Source organism: Pelodiscus sinensis, chromosome 3 (assembly GCF_049634645.1).
Source record: "Pelodiscus sinensis isolate JC-2024 chromosome 3, ASM4963464v1, whole genome shotgun sequence".
NCBI lineage: Eukaryota > Metazoa > Chordata > Testudines > Trionychidae > Pelodiscus > Pelodiscus sinensis.
Genome location: NC_134713.1, coordinates 77791372 through 77816078, shown reverse-complemented (window position 1 = coordinate 77816078; position 24707 = coordinate 77791372). Strand labels below are relative to the sequence as shown.

The 24707-nt window shown below is 45.6% G+C and overlaps 1 protein-coding gene and 1 pseudogene across 1 annotated transcript; both read right to left on the bottom strand.

Moving 5' to 3' along the window:
* LOC102458688 (uncharacterized) overlaps positions 1-9885 on the bottom strand; it is a 25195-nt pseudogene extending 15310 nt beyond the window's left edge.
* On the bottom strand, positions 45-24707 carry LOC112545819 (putative uncharacterized protein C6orf183). Its single transcript, XM_075923119.1, has 7 exons — positions 24639-24707; positions 22314-22508; positions 15250-15406; positions 8982-14589; positions 8669-8872; positions 2564-2756; positions 45-163 (listed from the first exon to the last, which is right to left on the bottom strand). The coding sequence occupies exons 1-4, from the start codon at positions 24702-24704 to the stop codon at positions 14573-14575; spliced, it is 435 nt and encodes a 144-aa protein (XP_075779234.1). The 5' UTR covers positions 24705-24707; the 3' UTR covers positions 45-163; positions 2564-2756; positions 8669-8872; positions 8982-14572.

Below are 24707 nucleotides of genomic sequence, written 5' to 3'. Positions count from 1 at the left end.
TGCATTAATAGTTTTCAGCGTTTCCTCATTGGGTGGAGATGTACCTGACGTTTATTCTCCAAGAGAGCAGCTTCACAAGTCCAAAGGTCAAGCAGCACCGCAAATCGATCCACAGATGTGTGCGCCCATGCTAAGAGGTTGTCATCACTGGATGTTACATGGCCTAAAAAGGAAAGTGAACAGTATGGTAGATGTTGATATTTTTAATGAGAGACACCTTTGTTTTAAGATCTCTGTTTAAATACACACACACACACCGCTCTTCCTGAGGTATGGCTACTATTGTACTTGATTTCTGCTTGCACACACACACACACACACACACACACACACACACAATCCCTAATTCCTGGGATTCATGACAACACTTCTGGGAAGTCCTTGGATAGTGCTCTATACACAGGACAGTCTTCTACATCCTCTGATGTGCATCACCAAGTTATAGAATGAGATTGTTGAAACTATGTATTGAAAGATTTACTTACAGATACTTTTGAAGATTAGTATTGACCAAACATTTTTTAAACTGCTGGCTTTGTGTCTTTTTTAGTCTAGTGTCAATCTGAGCATTTCAACTGGCCAGCAGCTCCTACAAGTGTCCAATAGGACTTACACAAGAGATGACACTACACCATTTTCTGTACAGCTGACAGAAAACAGAAGCAGGCCAAGCTAGGTTTTTAGAGTAATTTACATGTACCCCTTTTTCTGAAACGTATGGTCACTATGTATATTACAAAAAGACAGACACTGGTTTACCTTTACCAGGGAATAGAAAGCCAGACAACAGATTTAAAATTCCACTAGTTTGGGAGACCTCTCTGCAGTTTAAAATGCAAAAACAAGTGTGTGGGAAATTGTATTCAAATGTGTGTAATCCATTGCACACATACATTCAAACAAATGTTGCTTGGCATAAAGGAAAAAGAGGGATGACCAGGGGGAGAATAAAGCAGGAGAAGCTCAAAGAGGTTGAAAAGTACATGTGCTAATTTGTCAGAGGAAGGTTAAGAAAACCCTGCAGTGGCAGTTATGAAATAAACTGCCCATAAGGAAAGATTTTTCCTGGCCACTCCTCCCCCTACAATAGTGCTTGGCTTATGCCTGAAGAAAGATATAGATACATCAGCCTATTAAAGCTTGCCAGGCTTATTGCTATTCAAAATAAAGGTAACTAATTTTTAAAAGACCCGTGTACATGGGTGGGTAACAATTTTAAATAAAATTGTTGGAAGATTATATAATACATCCTTCCACAATAAAAATAATTCCTCTTGTACCACTAGAAACCTTTTCTTCTACAATTTTGTACACACACACACACACACACACACACACACACATGTAGAGCCCTACCAAATTCACTATCCATTTTGGTCAATTTCACAGTGATAGGATTTTTAAAATTTCATTATTTTAATAAATGTCATGATTTTAGCTATTTAAATCTGTCATGGGGTCTTGGTCTGAAAAGGAATTGGTTGTGGGTGGGGGGAAGTTGCAAAGTTATTAGAGGAGTAGCATACTGCTGCCTTCACAGCTGGGTAGTTGGAGAGTGGCAGGTCCTGGCCCAGAGCCCAGTTCTGAAGCCAGAGCCACCATCTGCTGCAGAGCAGATGTAAGGTTTGCACAGTATGGTTGCCATCCTTCCTTTTGTACTGATACTTGTAGAGCTGGGCCCTCACTCAGCGGTCACTGCTTTCTGGTCACCCAGCTTTGAAGGCAGAGCAGACATAAGGGTGGAAATACCATGAACCCTTCCCCAAATAACCTTGTAACCTCCCTTTTAATCCCTTTCTGGGTTAGGACCCTTCCCCCAGTGTGAGAAATGCTGGTCCCCCCCATGAAATCTGTATAGTATAGGGTAAAAGCACACAAAAGGCAAGATTTTACAGGTGGAGATTAGATTTCCCAATTTGGTAGTACCCTATTATATGTGTGGCTCTTTACTCGTGGTTTTCTAATATTTTCTCTCAATTTCCTTGATTTTTTCCCTCTCCTTCTTCCTACTTCCAGTTCCCCACAAGTCCAGTTGATTTATCCAGCAGCAATTTGTAACCCAGTCACTTTCAATTTATTTCCTATGGTGAAAAACAAAATCTGCAATGTAAAATATTTGGCAATTTAGTTTTAACAACAGTGACCAGGTGGCTGGAGATGCATAACATCCAGAGCTGCCTTTTGAGCAGCACTTTAAGGAGCAACAGGAGTTTAGAAACAAATAACTTTTTCCCTTCTCTAGCCCTTCCCTGTCACCTATAGTTGTTTATTTTCACCCTACTCTCAGGCCACTTTAATAATCTTTCTTCCTTCATTAAGATAGTGAAGTCCCAGGTGTATCTCGTGGGCAATCAGAGCCTTGGAGTGGCATCAGCAGTAAGTGACAATCATTCCAAGTTCTCAGATACCACGGTGATGGATGTGATATAGAATCCTACATAGCATAAGTAGGAAAGGCTCCAGATGGTCAGTTGGAAAATGGCTCTGCATATCGCCCATAGTCAGACTTCAAAAAAAGCATAGTTTGACTCTCTGCTTTTGAGCTATCAACATTTGATCTTACTTTTATCTTGTTCAATGTACTGGCTTGCCATGAGCAGCAGCTGATTTTCAAGGTCCTTCAGGTCCTTCAAAGCTACATCGTACATGATGTAAGCCCCTTGCTGGTCCTGTGTGTGAATGTATCCATCTTGACTGGTGTAAAAGTCATCATGGTTTTCCACCTCTGAAAACTCCATGAACTGTCCACTGTGGATCTGTGCAATGGCAAACCCCAAGAGACGCTGTGATGCAGCCAGTCAGTATTACAAGACATGTCATGATGCACATCAATATATCTAAGATCAAGCCTGAGTCTGAAGGAGACAGTCTGCAAGGTTATCAAATGGCAATAAAATACAGCCAGAAATAACAATTTACAAGAAAAGATATCACATATTTCTGGGCTTCTGCCTTAAAACAGCTATTTTATTATGAATTGATAGGAGTCGGAAATGAGCTTCCATTGTTAGCCTGATTGTGTCCTCACGTCCCTAATCCACATCCATTCATGCACACACACACCCGCACACACACACAAATCATATGGGCCTCAAAGCTGGTAGGTTAGCCCAAGGATTTTTTAGGATTAGGATGTTTCCTACCAAACATGAAGTGAATCAGACAAGGGCTACCTTAATTAGGACTCTCAAATAAGTGTTCATAGTGGCATATTGACTGCCATGTTTGTGCTGTATTGGACAACATTTCTTTACAGGTACTGGACCAATGGGATAGTTGAACATTTACCTATAGCTCTTATTCCTCTAAAATCAGTAGCATCTTTAAAAGAGCTGGTTCAGATTCTCTTTGTCGCTATGCCAGAATTCCACATTGTTCAGTAACATCCCTGGCACAAGCTTCACATTGCAATTAACAGGAGTGGTGATGGCTTTCAAAGCAGTATAAACTAAGCCAGAAAATAGCATTCTTCTTCTAGAAAAAGCATATTCACATGGGGAGTATGGTATGACAGTTAATTTCACAGTGTAGACAAACCCTTAGCATGCCTTTTTAAAATTGATTTTTAAATCCAGGAGGGGAAGGGTCTGTCAGGTTCTTTTGGTTCCTGTTGGAGTCCTGACACCTCTGCTTAAGAAAACCTGCTTGGGCCAGGCGACAGGAAGATCCAGTTCTCCAGTGGCCTAGAAGGGCCAGAAGTTAGGAAGAACCAAGAAGGATCCAGCAGGCCAGTTAAGAAAGCTTGTCTGCTTCTTAGAGTGCTGGGTGATTCTGGGAGACAGGAGAGTAAATCCAGAATCACAGAGCCTTGTTGGGTCCTGGTCTTAAAGTGCTGCAACCAAACACCTGTGTTTACATTTGTTTGTTTAAAAGGTTCAGACTACCAGATACTGAATTGGTAATTATTGAGGGGTTTACATGCATCCACACTTTGTAAACCGTGGCAAAGAGCATCTGCAATGCAATGCCTTGACAGGGGGTGCAACAGCCACAAAGGGAACCTCTGATAGGAGTTACTGTATTTAATGCCTTTTTACAAGATCCTTATTCTTCATGTATATGCAAAGTCTTGTTTTTTCTAATACACCATCCTAATTTGCACTGTCCAATAGTATAGTGTAATATATTAATACTGCCAGCCCTCCTCCCCTCTTTGGTTTTCCTAATATTCTACTCTTGACCCTGGGAAATCAGTAATCAAACAAGTTTACCTCTCACAATTGGATGCTTTCCAAAACCCCATTAGAAAGAGAGATAGGCAAAGCAGAACAGCTGCCCTGAGCAAGGCATTAAATTTAATTATGGAAACCTCATCACATCAGATAAAGCAATCTATTCTCCAAGGCTCTTAGGAGTAATAGAAATGTTAACTGCAGAGATCTGTGCTGACTATAGAAGTATTCGCCTCTCACCAGCCAGTAAATGCCCACCAAAACCAATGTTTAATTTGAATGTCATATTAGATTGGCTTGTTAACATTCTTTTCTTCCTACTGATAAAAGTTTGTTCTCTTCGTTCTTTACATTTCTGACGTATTAAGCTTTGGTGCTCTCAGAACTCACAGTGTAGGGGATCTGCTAAAGTTTAAAAACCCTTTTAGCAGAATTAAATTCAGTTTTATTTACATAGGTAACTAAGCAAGCATCACGGTGGGAAGCACAAGACAAGGCAGAAGTTATAAGTCAATTCCTGTATCAGATGAAGAAAGATCCTGAAATTTTGCTTATTCACACCTACCCCCTTCAATTTCCAACTGGTCTTTGCTATTTGTTTCTCCACTAGACCTCAGTCTAAAAGTGGTCACCACAACATACAGCAAAATATAAGGGAAACCGCCAAAAAATGGAGAATCATCCCCTTTCCAGCCCACTCGGAATCTAGAGAGCATTCCTGGAAAGTTTATGGTTTTGGAACACATTTTAAAGATGCCTCAACCAGGCCTTCAAATTGATGTCCACAATTGTTTGTAGGTACAAATAAGACTTTTAGAAATCCAGCTGTACATCTGTGCCTCCAGATTAGGGATCTGTGTGTCTAGGTGGTTATTGGTGCCCACCATTATTTGTACCTGTAATTTTCTCCTGTAGCTGCTCATTGGCACTAAGATCACAAGGCCCAGATAGCCGAGGATTACAAAGGAAATGTTAACTCCCTTCACATATCTTCCTCCTCAGTGCATCATTACATTTAACTCTGTCACTATACTCGACACCATCTACCTTCTTGCTTATAGACTTTAGTAAGGGGTTTGATACGGTCTCACATGATATTCTTATCAATAAACTAGGCAAATACAATTTAGATGGGGCTACTATAAGGTAGGTGCATAACTGTCTGGATAACCGTACTTAGAAAGTAGTTATTAATGGTTCACAATCCTGCTGGAAAGGTATAACAAGTGGGGTTCCGCAGGGGTCTGTTTTGGGACCTGCTCTGTTCAATATCTTCATCAACGATTTAGATACTGGCATAGAAAATACACTTCTTAAGTTTGCAAATGATACCAAGCTGGGAGGGGTTGCGACTGCTCTGGAGGATAGGGTCATAATTCAAAATGATCTGGACAAATTGGAGAAATGGTCTGAGGTAAACAGGATGAAGTTTAATGAAGACAAATGCAAAATGCTCCACTTAGGAAGGAACAATCAGTTTCACACATACAGAATGGGAAGTGACTGTCTGGGAAGGAGTACGGCAGAAAGGGATCTAGGGGTTATAGCAAACATGATTCTGGGACGCATTAACAGGTGTGTTGTGAGCAAGACACAAGAAGTCATTCTTCCGCTCTACTCTGCACTAGTTAGGCCTCAGTTGGAGTATTGTGTCCAATTCTGGGCACCGCATTTCAAGAAAGACGTGGATAAATTGGAGAGGCTCCAGAGAAGAGCAACAAGAATGATTAAAGGTCTAGAGAATATGACCTATGAGGGAAGGTTGAAAGAATTGGGTTTGTTTAGTTTAGAAAACAGAAGATTGGGGGGAACATGATAGCAGTTTTCAGGTATCTAAAAGGGGGTCATAAGGAGGAGAGAGAAAACTTATTCATCTTGGCCTCTGAGGATAGAACAAGAAGCAATGGGCTTAAACTGCAGCAAGGGAGGTTTAGCTTGGACATTAGGAAAAAGTTCCTAACAGTCAGGGTAGTCAAACACTGGAATAAATTGCCCAGGGAGGTTGTAGAATCTCCATCTCTGGAGATATTTAAGAATAGGTTAGATAAATGTCTATTAGGGATGGTCTAGACAGTATTTGGTGCTGCCATGAGGGCAGGGGACTGGATTCGATGACCTCTCAAGGTCCCTTCGGCTATGTCTGGACTGCAAGCCTCTTTCGAAAGAGAGCGTCTAGACTGCACGCGGAACTTTCGAAAAAGCGGCTTGCTTTTTCGAAAGAAAGCACCCAGTGAGTCTGGATGCTCTCTTTCGAAGAAGCCCTATTTACATTCAAGAACGCCTTCTTTCGAAAGAGGAACTTTCGAAAGAAGGCGTTCTTCCTCGTGCAATGAGGTTTACTGCCGTCGAAAGAAAAGCCGCGTTCTTTCGATTTAATTTCGAAAGAACGCGGCTGCAGTCTAGACGCAGGTGAAGTTTTTTCGAAAAAAGGCTACTTTTTTCAAAAAAAACCCTGAGTCTGGACACAGCCTTCCAGTCCTAGTATTCTATGATTCTATAGCAGCCTCCAGTGAGAAAATGCTGTGCAAAGCCAACTCCTAGAACTGAAGGAGGAGGGATGCAGCTAAGACGGATTTTTAGTTCCACTCAACATATTTCCTGAATGCCCTTGCATCTGGAAACAGTGTCATGCCCCTGATGCATCCAGTCCCAACCAGCCTGAGGTTGGAATGTGTAATAATGGCCTTAAATCTGGGTTTTCTTCACAGCAGTGTGGTATATTAACTATATACTGGACACTGTCTTAATATCAAAATGATAGTCATAATACACACTTGGACACACTAGACGAGTGAGAAGCATAAAACTTGGCACCACCAGCTTGCAAGTTACATCATAATCAGTTAATAAGGCAGAGCTGGCTTGAGGGCCTCTAGTTTAGTCTACCAGCAAAGCAGCTGTATTATTGTTATAACATCCTCAGAGACAGTCTTTACAGAGTATTCACAAATCAAATTCCGTTGTCAAGGAAACACTAGGGAATGTTCTACCAATTGCATTACCAGTTGAACTGTTGTTAATTTAGTAAATTATATTTACCTTGACGTTAGCAGAAGTCTAAACTTATACATCACTACCACCTTTGAATTATCCTAGGAAAGCACACTCAATTATTTCACATTCACTCATAATTATGCTTTCGCTCCCATCACCTCATCCTAAAACCCAACCCTCTACCCACACCCTTCCATACACAGAAGCAGTGTTTAGCAGTCACTTTCCAGATCACAGAGTGCTGGGAAAAATGTGGTTGGGGGCATTTCTTACACCATCTTCCACATTTTGGGGGAGAAAGAAAAGGAAATAAAGAAGCCTTATGTAAGTGAACTCATAATAACCTTGCTGTGAAGTAGCTCATCCAACTGGTACTGTGAGATATTTATGCAGAAAAAAAGGAGCCAACGTTTCAGAAAGAGAGAGAATGCAGTATATGTCCAGGGAACACACAAGAGCATGATATGATACTGGACAGGAATTTGGTATGGCTGTATTATTGTAGTAAAGCCAGAAGCAACATTTGAAGGGCATTTGAACAGGCTTTATAGAACAAACACATTATTATAATATGATTTATCTTTAACAGTGTTCTGTGTATTTCACATATTTTACAGAGGGAGAAAATGTTACAATTATTTCAATACTTAAAAATCTTACTGTAATTTTTTAAATACCTCTATCTTTAAAGCCAAATATGATAGTTATTGTATTCCACCTATACAGACTTTAGAGGAAGACTTTTTTAAAAAACCAAAGCCTTGTAATTAAATACATTTTAGGAACCACTAGAAGTTACTTAAAACAGCTTTTCCGTGTGTAAAGCCAACAGTCCTGGGTCACAGGCAGGTGGGACTGAACTGGCCATCTCAGGACCTAAAGCCAGAAGCCTCTACTTCATGAGCTAAAAAACTAATTGGCTCTTAGCTAAGCTGTAGAGCAGACTTCACTCTCTCTTCTCAGCTCTGGTCTTATTTCGAAATAATAAGCAGAGCGCCCGGACTACCAAGCCAATAATTTTGAAATAATGGGCTGGTTATTTCAAAATATGTTCTCCTGCTTTCTCTGGGGAATAAGCTTATTTCAAAATAGTTTTTGTGGGAGTTATTTAGAATTTAATTATTTTGAAATAATTTTCTAGTGTAGACATGCCCTCAGTGTCTCTGAGTTAAACATATATTAAAATTAAGGTCTGGGATCTCAGGGTTTCCACTCTAGAAGCAAATACTGCATCCTATATAGAAACCATACTCCTAGACCAACTGCATATGTCTCCCAGTTTTAGGTCATAATAGGTCACAAAATAGTAGACCCTAAAATTTTCAGTTAAAGAGTCATAGGAGGAAGATAATGCAATTCAGATAGCTCATCAATTTATCCTATCACAACAAACTTTGCAATGGAAAGATAAAAAGATTAAAAAATAAAAAAGGAATGCATTACATATTCCATTTCAATCTATGTTTTGGATAGCTTTTTTATAGAGTCACCAAATGCATCACCTTGAAGTCAGCTGGTGTATAATGAACATACTGGTGACAGCCAAGACCACCAGAAACACCAATGCCTCCTTTGACAGCATTAACCCAACAGGTATCTTCAGCATGGGAGACTAGATTACCAGCACGGACTGTGAGGCCTGAGGTGCTGATTGTTAAGGTTCACTCAACAGATCTGAAGTAGTTCAGAATTCCCAGGCAGACTCGCTGAAATAAATCAGATATATGAAAACACATACATTACTGTCGCTTAGGCAGGATTACATGGACACTGTGCCCTTGAAAAATTAACCCTGACACGGGCGTTTGTTTTTACCTGGAGCTCTCTGATTCTTAGGTGACGTAAGTAAAGGAAGGACAAGTAGGCTCCTTTCCTCATGATGAGGTCCTTACTGTCGGCCTCTGTGCCCTCGTCTAATCCCAGCAGCTGCAAGGTGGTTACATAACTATACCTTTTTCCAGACAGAAGAAACTAAATTTAATCACTGTTCCTCAAACTGATTTCTAAAACCCCTCTAAATGTCCTGTCTAGAAGTGAACTACTGCCTATTGAATTAACTGCCCTGGAAACCTGCAGCACAAAACAACAAAATACAGACAAAAGTACTTATGCTTCTGGCAAGAGTCATACTTGTAAAGAAGGGACTAAGGATGTCAACATGTAGACAACTACACAATTAACCAATAAGCCTGGGTGTATCAGATAATTCTGACAACTACACACATTTCCCTCCCCCCCTCTCCCCATTTGCTGTCTCTTTATCAAAGGCGGCAAGGGAGGGGGAGGCAGGAGCTGGTGCCCATGGGGAGCCGGCTTTTAAGCCATGTGGTGCCGTCGGGGCCGGGCGATGTCTGCCCTCATGCACTATGTCTTCAGTCGCCCCAGAAGGCAATCAGTGCCAAGCATCCTCATGCCGCCTAGAGGGTGCCAGAGTCGGAGTTGGAGGGGAGGGGAAGGATTCGATTAGAACCCTCGCTGCCTCCATGGTCTCTGGTGTGGATGGTTATGGGAAGTCCTCCAGAGGGCTGATGTCCCCTCGCAGGGGAGGCCCTCCCAACCGAGAAGGCCCGGGCTCATCGGTGCCATGCACCCCATTGGAGGGTACATGGAGGGTGCGTGACTAGGTTGGGACCGACCTGTTAGGCTGCCTCTTCTTCTGAGGTGCCAGCAATTGAGAGCGGTGCCGGGGCTCCTGCAATGCCGGAGAGGCACGGTGCATGGAACCGTCACGCACCAAGGCTGGTGTGCTCCGGGAGGCCAGTGCCGAGTCCGGTGCAGGTCGGAGAGCCACTTCCACGAGGAGGATCTTAAGGTGCGACTCCCTCTCACATTTTGTCTTGACTTGAAGGCCTTACAGAGTTTACAGGCTTCTGTAAGGTGTGCTTCTCCCAGACACTTTAAGCACGACTGATCACTGCATGGCATAGGCCTATTGCACTTTTTGCAGGGTTTAAAGCCTTGCGGGCTGGACATGCCCTGCTGCAGGCACACGGCACACCACAGTGGGGAGCAATCAACAGAAAACAACAAAAAAAGTCTTTAACTTAAATTGCAGACACTTAGCTGAAGATTAACTAAAGATTGAAGAAGAACAATGAAGACAACAATCAGCTGAGGAGCTGAGGGTTGTTCCAACAACCCTCAGGGTAGTAAGAAGTAACTGAGTGGGTGAGGGGGTCAGCAGGGGTATATATGGGCCAGTATACTGGCGCCATTCCAACGGGCTCCCTGCTGACCCTAAGGGTACTGCTGAGGGAAAAACTTCCAACAACACATGCACACACCTATATTGGAATGCACATGAGCAATCACTCGAAGAAGAAAAGTTATTTACTTATTCCCATAACATAAGAACTAGGGGGTCATCAAATGAAATTAATAGGCAGCAGGTTTAAAACAAACAAAAGGAAGGTTTTCTTCACTGAGCGCACAGTCAACACGTGGAACTCCTTGCCAGAGAACACAGTGAAGGCTAGAATTCTAACAGGATTAAAAAAAGAGCTAGATAGATTCATGGAGGTTAGGTCCATCAATGGCTATTAGCCAGGATGGGTAGGAATGGAATCCTTAGCCTCTGTTTCTCTGGAAGTGGGTGACAGGGGAGAGATCACATGAGGATTACCTGTTGTAATCCCTCCCTGTGGAGTATCTGGTATTGACTACTGTCAGCAGACAGGATACTGGGGTAGGTGGACCTTTGGTCTGACCCAGTATGGCCGTTCTTAAATTGAATTTTAAGCATATACCAAAGTGGCTATTTTATTTGGGGCAATATGCATTTTAGAATTATTATGACATATCTGCTTTATATCCTGGACATGTCATGTGGCACTTTTATAGTAGTAAAATAGAGAAATTTGTTCACAAACTGGTAATTTTTTAACCTGCATGGATTTAGAAAATAACTATTAAGTATCCCGTAAAAGCCAGATTCCTACTTGTGGTAATTAATGCCTGTAATACGTGCTAAAATTAAAAGGTGAGAAATTGAAAAATAAGCTTGTGTGAAAGTGCAGGAGGGTAACTGGGCAGAACAAAGCTGTGGAATCCTTCATTTTACTAAGAAGAACCATAATGTTAAAAACAGCAATATTTGGTTGTTTTAACAATTACTGTAATATATGTTGATAAGGGAAGCTATACAGGCCTTATACTACTCTTTATCTAAATGTACTTCCTACCAAAGATACAGAGTTCTCAACACTATTCCTGTACTGCAACACAACCTACAATACTTGTGTTCTCCTGCCAAACTTCAAGAGCATACTCATTAATATTTTGTAAATTCTTTAGTTACCAAGGAAAACAGTTCCATCTAATTAGCTGAGTTCTTGAGGTTCTCTGTATCATAGCAGACATCAAAGTGAGACAGCAGAAGTCGGAGGTGAGGTTTCAGTTCTTCAGTTTCTGTTGTGTGTTGGGGCAGCGTGAAGACAGCATCCTTGCTGTGTGTTCCTACAAAAGGCCAGAACCAAACTAACAGCAGCTTGTAACAGTTCCTAGCAACTGCTGAGGAGCAGTGGATTCTGAAACATGCTGCAGTCTGTTATAGGGGACTGTATAGGACAGTACTACTGTTTTCCCACTTCCTTTACATATGCAGACTAAATTAATTAAGATCTGATGCTTAGTTTGATAGGAAACTGCCACTGGATTCTAAATGTATATTTTTATTAAAACCTCCACTATCAATGACAAAATAGTAATAGCTATCTTTGAGGCACAGATCTGCAATATAATGTACTGCTGTCGCTGCTGCAGGAATAGCCATCTGCCAGTACAGAAACAAACTACTTCCTGAATTTTAATGACATCATTGTTTCCTTGAAAGCCAAGATGGCAATGACCTGCCAAATCAGGTCTTATAGTCTACAAACAACTGAAATATGTTTCTATGCTAACCCCATTATTCCTTCTATGAATAATATTTTTGTGTTCATGCTACATGTGATCATGTTTTTCTTCAATAACATGCTTCCAGAAACAAGATTCCCTTTCCTCATGTCTGTATTAAGGATGCGTGAATCAACTGTAAATAATCTCCTTCTTCCCAAATAAATAACTCAATTTTTAGAATAGTTTTGGGGAATTAATAAAATATTTAATTGTTTTTCTCCTTACTCCTTTCTCCAGCTGTGTCTGGAACCAGACTTGCCAAAGTCTTTTCAGTCAACCTAATTAAAATTTGCAGGCAACACAGGTGTCACCTTACTTTTCTCCCCATTTTTTCAGATGTATATTTAACCCTGGCCTTAGCATGGAACTTCAGGATATCCTCTGCCAAATCTTTGCCATGCTGAAAATTGATTAATGGCAATTAATTCTTAAAAACTAGGAGTCCTCTGGCACCTTAAAGACTAACAGATTTATTTGGGCATTAGCTTTTGTGGGTAAAAACACTTTGTCTGATGCATTGCAATTAATTCTTACTTTGTCCGTAAGCCAATTTCTAACCCTTGACAATTATTTGCTTTTCATCAACAGCAATTTAGTTTCTTTTACAGCAAAAAGTCCAAATAAATGTTAACTCCTTTCTCCTTTATCCAGTATTTTGCCGAGATGCTCATTGAAATCTAATTGATGTTACAATTTCCTAAAGTTCAAGCAGACTTGCAGGGTTTCAGTGGAAGTATATATAACCTAATTAATTATCTGGTTGCATTGGCAGTAATGGGCCATCTGTGTTCCCATTCTACACTTCATTTTGTCTGCACTTTTAATGTTTTGCTTAATCATGTGTTGTTTTATATAGCAACTCAGACGCAGACAATAGATGGCTGGAGTTTGCAATGTTAATATAATATTGTACAAACATTAGATAACAAGTTATTGATGTAAACACAAAAATAAGCTAAGTCACGTTTAAGTCGCTTTTTGTTACCATAAAGGCCTATTCCCCAACAGAGTGAATACCACATGTACTCTAAAACATACTGCATGGTATAAAATTTTGACAGTCTGTGGGAAGACAAGCAGGGCACGGGAACCAGGTTTGTATATTATTTGTGGAACTGATCCAAACAGCCATCCTATCCATAGGCTAGACCAGGGCAATCACCCCAAGCCCTGAGCTTTGGGGGAACAGAGATTTCAGGGCAGCCTGGGTAGTTTGCAGGAGATTTGGCACTGGCAGTAGTGAGCAATCCATTCCCAACCCAGCCCACTCTGCCCCCAGGGGCTCCCAGCATCATTGAGGGGAGGAGTCAGAAGCTGGAAAGAGACTGGGGGCTTTGGAGAAGGGGTGGAGTGGAGGCAGGGTGGAGTAGCTGCATGAAGAGGCAGGCAGCGTTTACATTTACAGTCCAGCCTAGCTTCCCAGCTGCTGGGAGAGCACATGCTACCTTTCTCTCTGCCCCCCAAAACATAGCAGGAGCTGTAATCTCCCTGAACACTTGGGTGTCATGACAGGAGTATAGGTGGTCAGAGCAGGAGTTGAGAGTTAAGCCATATTGGATACCAGGAGGTCAGAATCCAGGACAGACCAGATGGCAAACCAGGAGTCAGGTATCAGGAGGCAGGCAGGGTCAGGTTAGCAGGAGTTCAGTAGAAAGTAGCGGGAGCAGGCACTGCAGGAGAAACTGTCCTAAATAGGTTGATCTCAGTTGCAAGGACAAATATCTGTCCTTGTGCTGGGTTTATATAGAGGAACCCAAGTGTTCTGCCAATTGGATTCCAGGACTGGTCATGGGTTGTGAACATTGTAGCAATAGGAAGGCTCTGCCATCCCAACAGCCTGATCTGTTCCCGCCCTCCTCCACCTCCAGGCCCCTTTCTAGCTGGCTGCTGTTCCTAGGCTGGGGCTCCCCAAGGCTGTGCCACACCCCCCACCCCATGCTGTCTGTCCTCCCTGTGCTGGGGCCTCTCCAGGCACGCCATGGCCTGCCCAGGGCAGGGGCTGGAACCTCTCTGGGTGCACTGCCTGTGCAGCACTGGGGCTACTGGCTCAGTGGGGGAGGAGGGCCTTCAGGAGCAGGAGAGCATGCTGACTGGAGGTCAGGCCAGGCACTGTTGCCCAGGGAGGCTGGGGACACACTGCTTGTCTTTCTGAGGCTAGAGAAGACTGGGACCACACTACCAACTCTCCAGTGGTAAGGGTATGGCAACACTGCCGTTTTCCATGGGAGGGGGAGACTTGGGCCATGCAGCCTTGCCACCTGGCACTCTAGGGTTAGTGACTGGGTTAGTCAGTGGGTGCAGAAAGATTGGGGTCTCAGTCAGAAGGGGCAGGGCTTGAAGTCCAAGGCAGTGTCCTTGGGTTTACCACCAATGACTGAAGTCCTCTTTCAGTGTCCAGCTTCTATTCTGGCAATTCTCAGTGCTCTGTAGGCCGGGGTTCAAGACCAGTGGTCCCTAACATTAGGAGTTCCCAGAGACACTGCTCTGGCTGATATAGCTCTATGCTGTCCTCAGTTCAGGGCTGTGCCTATAATGAGAAGTTGAACTAGTAAATTTAAAATGAGGCAGGGATGTGTCTTATTTGTCTAGCACCATACAAATTTGTGGCACTCTATAAACAACAAGCATTGTCCCCCGATTCAGCAGAAACAGAGAATCACTAAGAAGAGATTTTCCTATAGAAATGCTTGTATATGTTTTAAATTATAAATCTCTCTGTAAAGAGGCCACCCTACTGAAACGTATCTTAAGCAATGTTTATGCAAAAGACAGTTGTAGCATTTCAACGCTTGATATTATCAGACCAATATCCCAGATTCCCCATCGAGTTAAGTACTGTAGTGTTTTTCTAATTTTCTGTTATTATGACTCAATACACATATTGCTTCCTGACTATCTGAAGGTCTTGTAACACACAACCCTTCCCAGTAACTAGGTTATAAAAATCAAGGGAGACATCCCTGCAGATTTTGAAGTCTGTGCTCTGGATCTCTGCAGCCTTCTCAGTACTACAGGATGTAGACTGGCTTCACAAGCTGCATTCCAGATTCCTCAAATGTGTAAACAAGAACATTTAATAATTTACAAACCAAGACTGCTCATCTGTTTCAAGAGTACATGTCACAAATGACCTCTAAATTACAGGTCTTTTTATTGTAGTTTTAAAGAAAATGTGATGACTTCTCACCCTCTCTTTGTGAAGTGCTGGGGCAAAGAGAGATGTGAATATTAGAAAATAAGGATTCAGATACAGTGGCACTTCTGAATTTCTCTCCATTATCCTGGGCCACCTTGGGGTGTATTACCATCTCCATTCTGTGTGACAGAGGCAAATACTGGAGTACCTGAAAATATAAATGTATGTGTTGACATTTTAATTCACTTAAAAAGCACTAAAAGCATTAAAGTCATGTCTGTGACTTAAGAGGGAAAACATACATGTGAGAGAGAGAAAAAAAAACCCATGATTGTCTGCCATTTGAACTATAAAAGATACAATTAACCTACTAAAAATTACTTTCAGTGCTTATGCAATAAAATCATTAGATTAATTAAGTGCAATACAGAACAACAACTCAGAATTCCCTTTCAAATTTTCTGTGTTCTTAGGCCAGTCTTTATGTACCCTGGCATTGCTAGAGTGGAAGTGTGGCGGGCTCCCCCCCCCGGCGGTGGAGAGGGGGGAAGGGGGAAACCGCCCTCCTCTCTACCGGGTATGACCGAGCCCGCCTCTCTTGCCACTCGTGACTTCACAATAAGTTTCAATTCTCCCCGGGTTACGCCCCCCACAGGGGCTACGGCCGTGGCCCCAATGACCACGCGCTCGGGAAAAGGGGGAGAGGAAGGGGGTCCGGGCCCGCCCTCGCTCCGGACCCCGACCCAGGGCCCTAAAGTTAGGACGCTGGTCCTAACCAATAACGGGGGGGGTCTGCGAACCCTAAACTCCCCCGCTCACGGGTTCCGCGGCTCCGCCCTGGGCCGCTTCTTTCTCTCCCCGGTCCTCTTCCCTTTATCCTCGGCCCCCTGGGTTTAGCTTCACCCAGGGTCGCCAGTATTCAGTCGCCCCTGCCTCCTCCTGGGCCGCCCGGCTTCCCTGCTCGCCTCCCCCCTCCGGGCGGGCGTCCATTGTTTTTGAATCTCCCGCCCGACGCGGGATGATGACGTCTCCCCCTTCGTCACCTGAAGGCGCCCGGCTTCCCCGGCGCTGTGGTGACATCAGGCTCGGCGGGGGACTGGGCAGACGCCGCTTCTCCTCGCGGCTCGAGCCGGCCGGCCCGGACCGCGGTTCTCCGCGATCAGGGCGCCCCCGGATCGCGGCCAGCTCCTTAAGTGGCGGGGCGGCCCCGCCACACACCTTCCCCCTTAAGTCGGGGCCTCTCCTTACCACCCCGTCCTCCAATGTTTCCGCTATTCGTGATAGGCAGTCCGCATTTCCGTTCGCGGTCCCTGCCCGGTGAGTCACCTGGAATTGGTACGGTTGTAGGCTGAGGTACCATCGCAATACTTGTGGGTTTGTCTCCTTCATCGTCTGCATCCACTGGAGTGGAGCATGATCCGTCACCACGGTAAATTTCCCCCCTACAAGAAAATATCGTAGTGAGTCAATTGCCCATTTCAGGGCCAGGGCCTCCTTTTCTATTGTCGCGTACCCCTTCTCCCGGGGGAAGAGCTTGCGGCTCAAATATAGGATAGGATGGCCCTCGCCCCCCTCCTCCTGTGTCAGTACGACCCCCAGTCCGGCCTCGGACGTGTCGGTCTGTAAAACAAAGGGTTTGTCAAAGTTTGGTTGTGCCAGCACTGACGCGCGTACCAACCGTCTTTTCAGTTCCTGAAAGGCTGCCTCGCACTCCGGCGTCCATTTTACTTTGTCGGGCTGTCCTTCTCGGGTGAGATCTGTGAGGGGGGCTGCTATCGATGCAAAGTTAGCTATGAATCGCCTAGAATATCCTGCCAAGCCGAGGAATTGTCTTACCCTTCTTTTCGTGGTGGGCGTGGGGTATTCACGGACGGCCCGTACTTTGTCCACCAGGGGCCTGAGTTTCCCCTTCCCCACCGTATACCCCAGGTAAGAGACCTCTGTTTTCCCGAACTGACATTTTTTTGGGTTAACCGTCAGTCCCGCCTGCTTTAGAGCTTCCAGTATCGCTGTCAGGTGCTCCAGATGTTCTTCCCAGGAGTTGCTAAATATAATGATGTCGTCAATATAGGCAGCTGCATAACTCTGATGGTTTCTCAAGATGTGATTCATAAGCCTCTGGAATGTCGCGGCAGCCCCGTGCAGTCCAAACGGCATTTTCCTAAACTGGTATAGTCCGAAGGGGGTAGCGAATGCCGTCTTTGCTTGCGCCTCTGCCGCCAGTGGGATCTGCCAATAGCCTTTCGTCAGATCTAACGTCGACAGATATGTGGCCCCTCCTAGGCGGTCCAGCAGTTCGTCTATCCGAGGCATGGGGTAGGCGTCGAAGCGTGAGATGGCGTTCACCTTCCTAAAGTCTATACAAAACCTGGTGGACCCGTCAGGTTTGGGCACCAAAACAATCGGGCTCCGCCACTCGCTATGGGACTCCTTTATCACCCCCCACTCCAGCATAGCTTGGAGCTCTTCTTTTACTGTGCCCCACAGTTTCCGGGGAAGTGGGCGCATAGTATCCCTCACTACTTTACCGGGTTCTGTCCTAATTTTGTGCTGCACCAGCGTAGTTCGCCCGGGGCGGCTCGTCAGCACTTCCCTGAACCCCTCCAACAAGCCCCGTAACTGGTTCTGCTGTGAGCGGGAGAGGTCTTCTCCGATCCTCATCCCGTCGATCCTGACCTCTGGTTCTCCCCATGGGCCGAACTCGATGTCGGTTGGCCGGGGTTCTACTAGGAGAGCCTCCCGGGGGTTCCATTTCTTCAATAAATTAACATGGTAAATTTGCGTCTCTCCCCGATTTCTATTTACTCGTACCTCATAGTCTACAGGTCCCACCTTCCTCAGCACCCGGAAGGGGCCTTGCCAATGAGCTAACAGTTTTGATTCCCCACTGGGCAGTAATAAGAGGACTTGGTCCCCCGGTTCGAACTCCCGCACCTGGGCCTTCCTATCATAATTTTCCTTCTGCCTATCTTGTGACCTTTTCAGGTTCCCTTGGGCCCATTCTGCCAGCTCGTGCAGGGTTCCCTTCAGCTTGCTTACGTACTGGGCCGTCCCGAGTGCGGTGGAGGTGGCGGCCTCCCAGCCTTCCCTTACCAGGTCCAGGATGCCTCGGGGCCGACGCCCGTTCAGTAGCTCGAACGGCGAGTATCCCAAGGACGACTGGGGAACCTCTCGTACCGCGAACATCAAGGCTGGGAGGAGCTTGTCCCACTCGCGAGGGTCGTCCTGCGCGAATTTCCTCAGCATCCCCTTTAGGGTACGATTGAAGCACTCCACTAGGCCGTCGGTTTGCGGGTGGAACACTGATGTTCGAATCTTCTTGATCTGCAATGCCTTGCACAGGTCCACCATTACCTTGGATGTTAAATTTGTCCCTTGGTCGGTTAGCAGTTCCTTGGGCAACCCGACCCATGAAAACAATTTTACCAGGGCCTCTGCTATCACGGGGGCTGTGGCCCTTTTCAGGGGGATGGCCTCAGGCCAACGCGTAGCATAGTCCACCATAACCAGGATATAGCTGTGTCCCCGCGCGGACTTATCCAGGGGTCCTACCAAGTCTAGCGCGACCCGCTCAAAGGGGGTCCCTACCACGGGAAGGGGGACTAACGGGGCCGGGGGTACCCAGCTGGTGGAAGTCTTCTGGCACTGCGGACAAGAGGTACAGAAGTCCTTAATCTCCTGATACACCCCTGGCCAGTAAAACCGTTGTACCACCCTCTGTTGGGTCTTTTCTGTCCCCAAATGTCCTGACCATGGGTGTTCATGGGCCAGTTCTAGGACCTTCCACCTGTACGGTCGTGGGACCAGGAGCTGCCACCGTTCCTCCCCGGGGAGATCTCCCTCTGCTACCCGGTACAAACGGTCCCCCTTCACCTCGAACCGGGGTCCTCCGTGTTGACGTGTCGGTTTGTTGGGCTGGGGGGTCTCCGTCGTCCGCACCTGGGCCCAGGCGCTCTGTAGGGTGGGGTCTTCCCACTGCTGCATAAGGAAGTCTCCCTCCTCTACCTCTAGGCGTACTGTCGCCGGGGCTCCTTCTGCCCTCTCTGAGCGCCCCGGTTCTTCCCGCTCCTCGTCCCCCTGGGCTACCAGCGTCCCTGGTTCGGCGTCCCCGCCCCGCCCGTCGGCTGCGGCCTCGCCCCACTGGCTTAAGAGTCTTTTTAGTCCCGGCCAATCCTGCCCCACCAGGAGTGGGTACGCCAATTTGGGGCCCACCGCCACTATACAGTCCTCCTCTAACTCCCCATCCCCGATCCGTACGCGCATTGTGGGGTAGTGGTGGACGTCCCCATGAACGCACCGGAGTGCTATGCTGGGGCCCTTTGCCTGTCTTGGGTATATTACGTCTCTCCGGACTATGGTTTGCCCGCACCCGGAGTCTAATATCGCCTCCACTGGGCGCCCCTCGACCCACAGTTTCCTTGTTACCTGTGCAGTGCTTGCTGCTCCCCGCTTCTGACCGAAGGTACAGTCCATCATCGTACAATCTCGTTTGTAATGGCCCTCCTGGCCGCATTGGTAACAAACCACCTTGGGTGCCCCTTCCGGTGGGGAACTCCCCGGTCCGGTCTCGGTCGCTCGGTCGACCCTCAGTTCCGTTGGGGGCCGGCTCCACCGTGGTGCCAGCCTCCTCTCCGGGAGGGGCCCCAAGGGGCCTCTTCGTCCCTCCCCGCTACGTGGGGGTCCGCCTGGTTTTGCCGGGGATGGTTCGCCCTTCCTGGGTTCCCGTTGCAGTCCGCTGGTCGGCTTTACGTCTATCCCTTCCGCGGCTAAGAAGTGTTCCATCAAAGTCACAGCTTCGTCCAGGGTTTCGGGCAGGTGACGGCGTACCCACAGCTGCCCTTCCGTGGGGAGGATTCGCATGTATTGCTCGAAGATGACCATGTCGGCCACCTGGGGCCCCGTCTTAGTCTCGGGTTCGAGCCACCGCATGCCCGCCTCCTTCACCCGCTGAGCTACCGCTCATGGTCGTTCCTGTGGGTCGTACCTGGCCTCCCGGAACCTCCTCCGGTGGGTCTCTGGGGTAAACCCTAGTTGGTCTAGGACTGCTTCTTTCACTTTATAATAGCACAACGCATCCCGCGTCGACATCCCGCGGTAGGCCAGGTGTGCGGGACCTGACAGGTAGGGTGCCAGTAGGGTCGCCCAATGTTCCTGCGGCCATCTGGCCGCCGTGGCCACCCGCTCGAACGTGACCAAGAAGGCCTCCGGGTCATCGTCTGGTCCCAGCTTCGTTAGCCGTATTGGCAACCGGGCCCCGCCCTCCTCGTCGGCTCCCAGCGTCCCGGACACGACCCCAAGGGCCGCACCCCGTGATTCCCTTGCCGCCTGCTCCTGACGCTCTTGCAACTGGTTCAGGAGCTGCTGTAGAGCTTGCATCTGCTGCTGCTGTTGCACTTTTTGCGTCTCCGTCCACCACTCTATTATCCGGTTGGGTTCCATCTCTTCTAGGATTCAAACCCACGTTAATGCCTCCTAACCTCCCCCCTAGGCCCCTGTTTCGGGGCCAGGTGCCCACATTCTCCACCACGTGTGGCGGGCCCCCCCCCCCGGTGGTGGAGAGGTGGGAAGGGGAAAACCGCCCCCCTCTCTACCGGGTATGACCGAGCCCGCCTCTCTTGCCACTCGTGACTTCACAATAAGTTTCAATTCTCCCCGGGTTACACCCCCCACAGGGGCTACGGCCGTGGCCCCAATGACCACGCGCTCGGGAAAAGGGGGAGAGGAAGGGGGTCCGGGCCCGCCCTCGCTCCGGACCCCGACCCAGGGCCCTAAAGTTAGGACGCTGGTCCTAACCAATAACGGGGGGGGTCTGCGAACCCTAAACTCCCCCGCTCACGGGTTCCGCGGCCCCGCCCTGGGCCGCTTCTTTCTCTCCCCGGTCCTCTTCCCTTTATCCTCGGCCCCCTGGGTTTAGCCTCACCCAGGGTCGCCAGTATTCAGTCGCCCCTGCCTCCTCCTGGGCCGCCCGGCTTCCCTGCTCGCCTCCCCCCTCCGGGCGGGCGTCCATTGTTTTTGAATCTCCCGCCTGACGCGGGATGATGACGTCTCCCCCTTCGTCACCTGAAGGCGCCCGGCTTCCCCGGCGCTGTGGTGACATCAGGCTCGGCGGGGGACTGGGCAGACGCCGCTTCTCCTCGCAGCTCTAGCCGGCCGGCCCGGACCGCGGTTCTCCGCGATCGGGGCGCCCCCGGATCGCGGCCAGCTCCTTAAGTGGCGGGGCGGCCCCGCCACAGGAAGTATTAAGGTCATATGGGTATATGAACAAATGCCATTCAAAGTCCAAATTCATCTCTCTTTTGGCTTTATTTACAACTCCCCACAAGGATATGTCAATACTTAAAACACTCCATTGCTACTAATGCAGCTGAGCTGCTGTAGCACTTTAGTGAAGTAGGTTGTGTCTGCAATAGGAAGAACTCTCCCTGCTAAGTAATTAATAGTATCCCTGAGCAGCAATAACTAAGCTGACGGAAGAATTCTTCTGTAAAGCTAGCACTGTCTGCACTACGGGTTAGGTTGGCAATTCTATGTCTCTCGAGGTCATGGATTTTTCACAACTCAGAGATGTAGCTATGCCAATGTAAAAGTGTAGACTAGTCCCCTGATAATAAAGATAGCCTGGAGAGAAGATTTCAGATTTTCTCCTTCCAAACTGCTCTGCCTATACTCTTGGTCATCTTTGATCCAAGCAGCTCATTTATATTGTATGCAAAGAACTAATTACCCTACTTACCTGAATAAGCCAGAAGAATTTAGCTAACTTTTTCCTAGCAGAATTGAAAGCCTGCTAACACACTGGATCATTTGCTAGCACCTTGCTTGTGCAAGTCAATACTTTCAAATCTCTGTATTTCTTTTAAATTTTAACCTTAACTGAATTTCTTGGGTTTCTCTTTTTTTCAATCAGTGATTTTTATATCAGCTACAGCATTCTTGCAAGAATTTTATTCCCTAAAACAAAAATCCCATAGAGTTCTGAGATATACACACAATCCTTTGCTCCAGCAGAATCACTTTTTCCCTGGGAAATATTATTACATTTAATAAATGCAAACATTTTGCAGTACATTCAAAGGTTGTGTAATGATGTTGCACTGCTCACAATGCTTCCTTACCCTAAGGTAGCTGTGAATGGCCTTGAGAGAGTGTAGGTGACAAACTAACCACTGCATGTAAATCACCAGGTCTTCCTGTGTCACTGTAAGTACAGGATTTTTCTTTCCTGCCAGGAAGTTATGTCGTGCAACTGACTGTCTTGCAGCCCTCTGAACAGCATCGTTGTATTCCTGCATAATGTGACCAATTTGTTTCTACAGAGAGAGAGAGAGAGAGAAGACATCATTTTCCCCATCTCAGTTTCTTTCTCGGTGCAATCTATTAATTAACTAGAAGAACTCTGCATTCCCACGATTTGAAAAATCCTGCTTTGGGAGTAATTTTGAGGTTCTTGATTCCAAAACTGACATACTGGGAATCAAGGAAAAATCTGCAGTCGCAGAAGAAAAGTCATCTCTAGTCTCAGAGAATTTCTTACTAGTCAGCACTGACAGTAAAGGAAGCTGCAATGAATATACTCAGATGTCTAAAATCTGAATGCATAAAAATCGCAGAATCATCCACAATCTTTCCCCCCCAATTAAATAGCCCTCATTCTCCAGATGGCAACGATTACGTAGATAAAAAGTGAATGGCATTTGTGACATCATAGCTTTACATCATGCTTTTAGAATTAAGTAAAACGGAACTCAAAACCTTTTCAAAACCATTTGTATATTTTAGGGAATTTAATGCTAGTGAATGTTCCCTAGTTGCTGATGCTCTCTGTCAAAACTAGAGTTCATCAGAAAGTAGAAAATATGTTTCTGCTTTTTTTATAAAGCAACAACCTCCCAATTTTTGCACAAGCTCTACTTAAAAACTAAGTTTAAAAAATGGTTCCTTATTACAGTTACCTGATTCACACTAGCCTAAAATACTCTCCAAGACTGTTACAACACTAGCCCCTACAACTGTTACAGATAATCACACTAGCACACTGCTTTTCTTGCGTTATAACTGGCCCCTAAGCCATAATAAAAGTTCACAGTATATTTTGCAAGAACAGCAAGTTTCTTCATGTGCTCTGCCAGTGTGCATCTACTCTGTTTAGTGGTAGAAATAGAGGGTAGGTTCAATTTCCATGTCCTTTAAATCCTTGGCCCATTTTAAGAGGCTGACAATAAGTGACATTTGTATATGATGTGGACAATAGTCCACTAGAAAATGCATGGAAAACACCAATTTGTTCATGGAATTTACAAAGTAGACGGAATACTACTTACTGGCTCTGTAGCCTATAATCTCATCTCTGAGTTTCCTTTCTTTAAATTAAATAGCAATTTTTTTTCTAATTGATACACCTGTCCTCATGGAAAGTAGAAACTGCTTTATCATCTCTGACATTGTGCTTCCACATTACTAGCGTAACCAAATGATGGAAAATAACCATAATTTGTCTATGTCTTCAAACAGGATTCTTGAATTGTCCACTTTAAATCAAAGTATATAATAAATATACGAGCAAAGATTGATTTGGTAAACAATAGAAGCATTTATAATACAGCTGCATAACATAGAAAAAATGCAATCAACAAATATATTATGATCACAATCACTAAAAAATTCATATTTAATCACTAAGAGCAGATTGGCAAGAAGAGTACGGAAACTATTGTACCCTAACACTTATTATTTCATGATGTCAGACTTCATCTTCCACCACAATTTATTTTCAATGAAAAAGTGTTTCTCCTGGAAACTTAAGCAACGTGGGCTGAACAAAAGAAGTGCTACATTCTTTGAAACACAATAAATGAAGAGACAGAAAGATGGAATATGGAAGAGCTTTCCACTTTCCTGAATGGACTCTTCTTCATTTTTTTTTAATTTTTGCTTTTGCTTCATTTTTGAATGATTGTCTGGCAGAGAAATTCAGAAGGGGCCTATGCCTTAAAGGCAAGAACAGATTTTATTGAGTAAACCAATGCTGCCAAGTTATGTGGTTTAAGAAGATAGCTTGTTGGGCAAAATGTGCAATTATTGAGCCATTGCCATACTTGTTTTGAAGCTCTGGCACTGTTGAGCTTTACTGTGACAGGGGTTCCTTAGGAGAATGTATAGTTAGACTCATAAGTGTTTCTGAATTGCAAATGGAGGGGAAAAAATAAAAGTAGTACCAGCCAAAATTTTTTTTTAGTTTTCTAAACTGTATTCTGTTAACATATGACATATGAAGACTACTGTGGGGGAGGAAGATACAAAAATAACTTTCTGATGCTCTTTTGAGATGACCTACATAATAAACAATAATGATAACACTCGGTATCTGGTGGTTACCTTTAATAATAAACCATAAACATGTACTGTGCAATGTTCTATTTTTTGTGGCTCAGATTTCCTACCTGATAGAGAGGATAAAGCTGTTCAATAACACTGCTGTGCCTACAAAATCTCTTCCATCTAAGCATGTG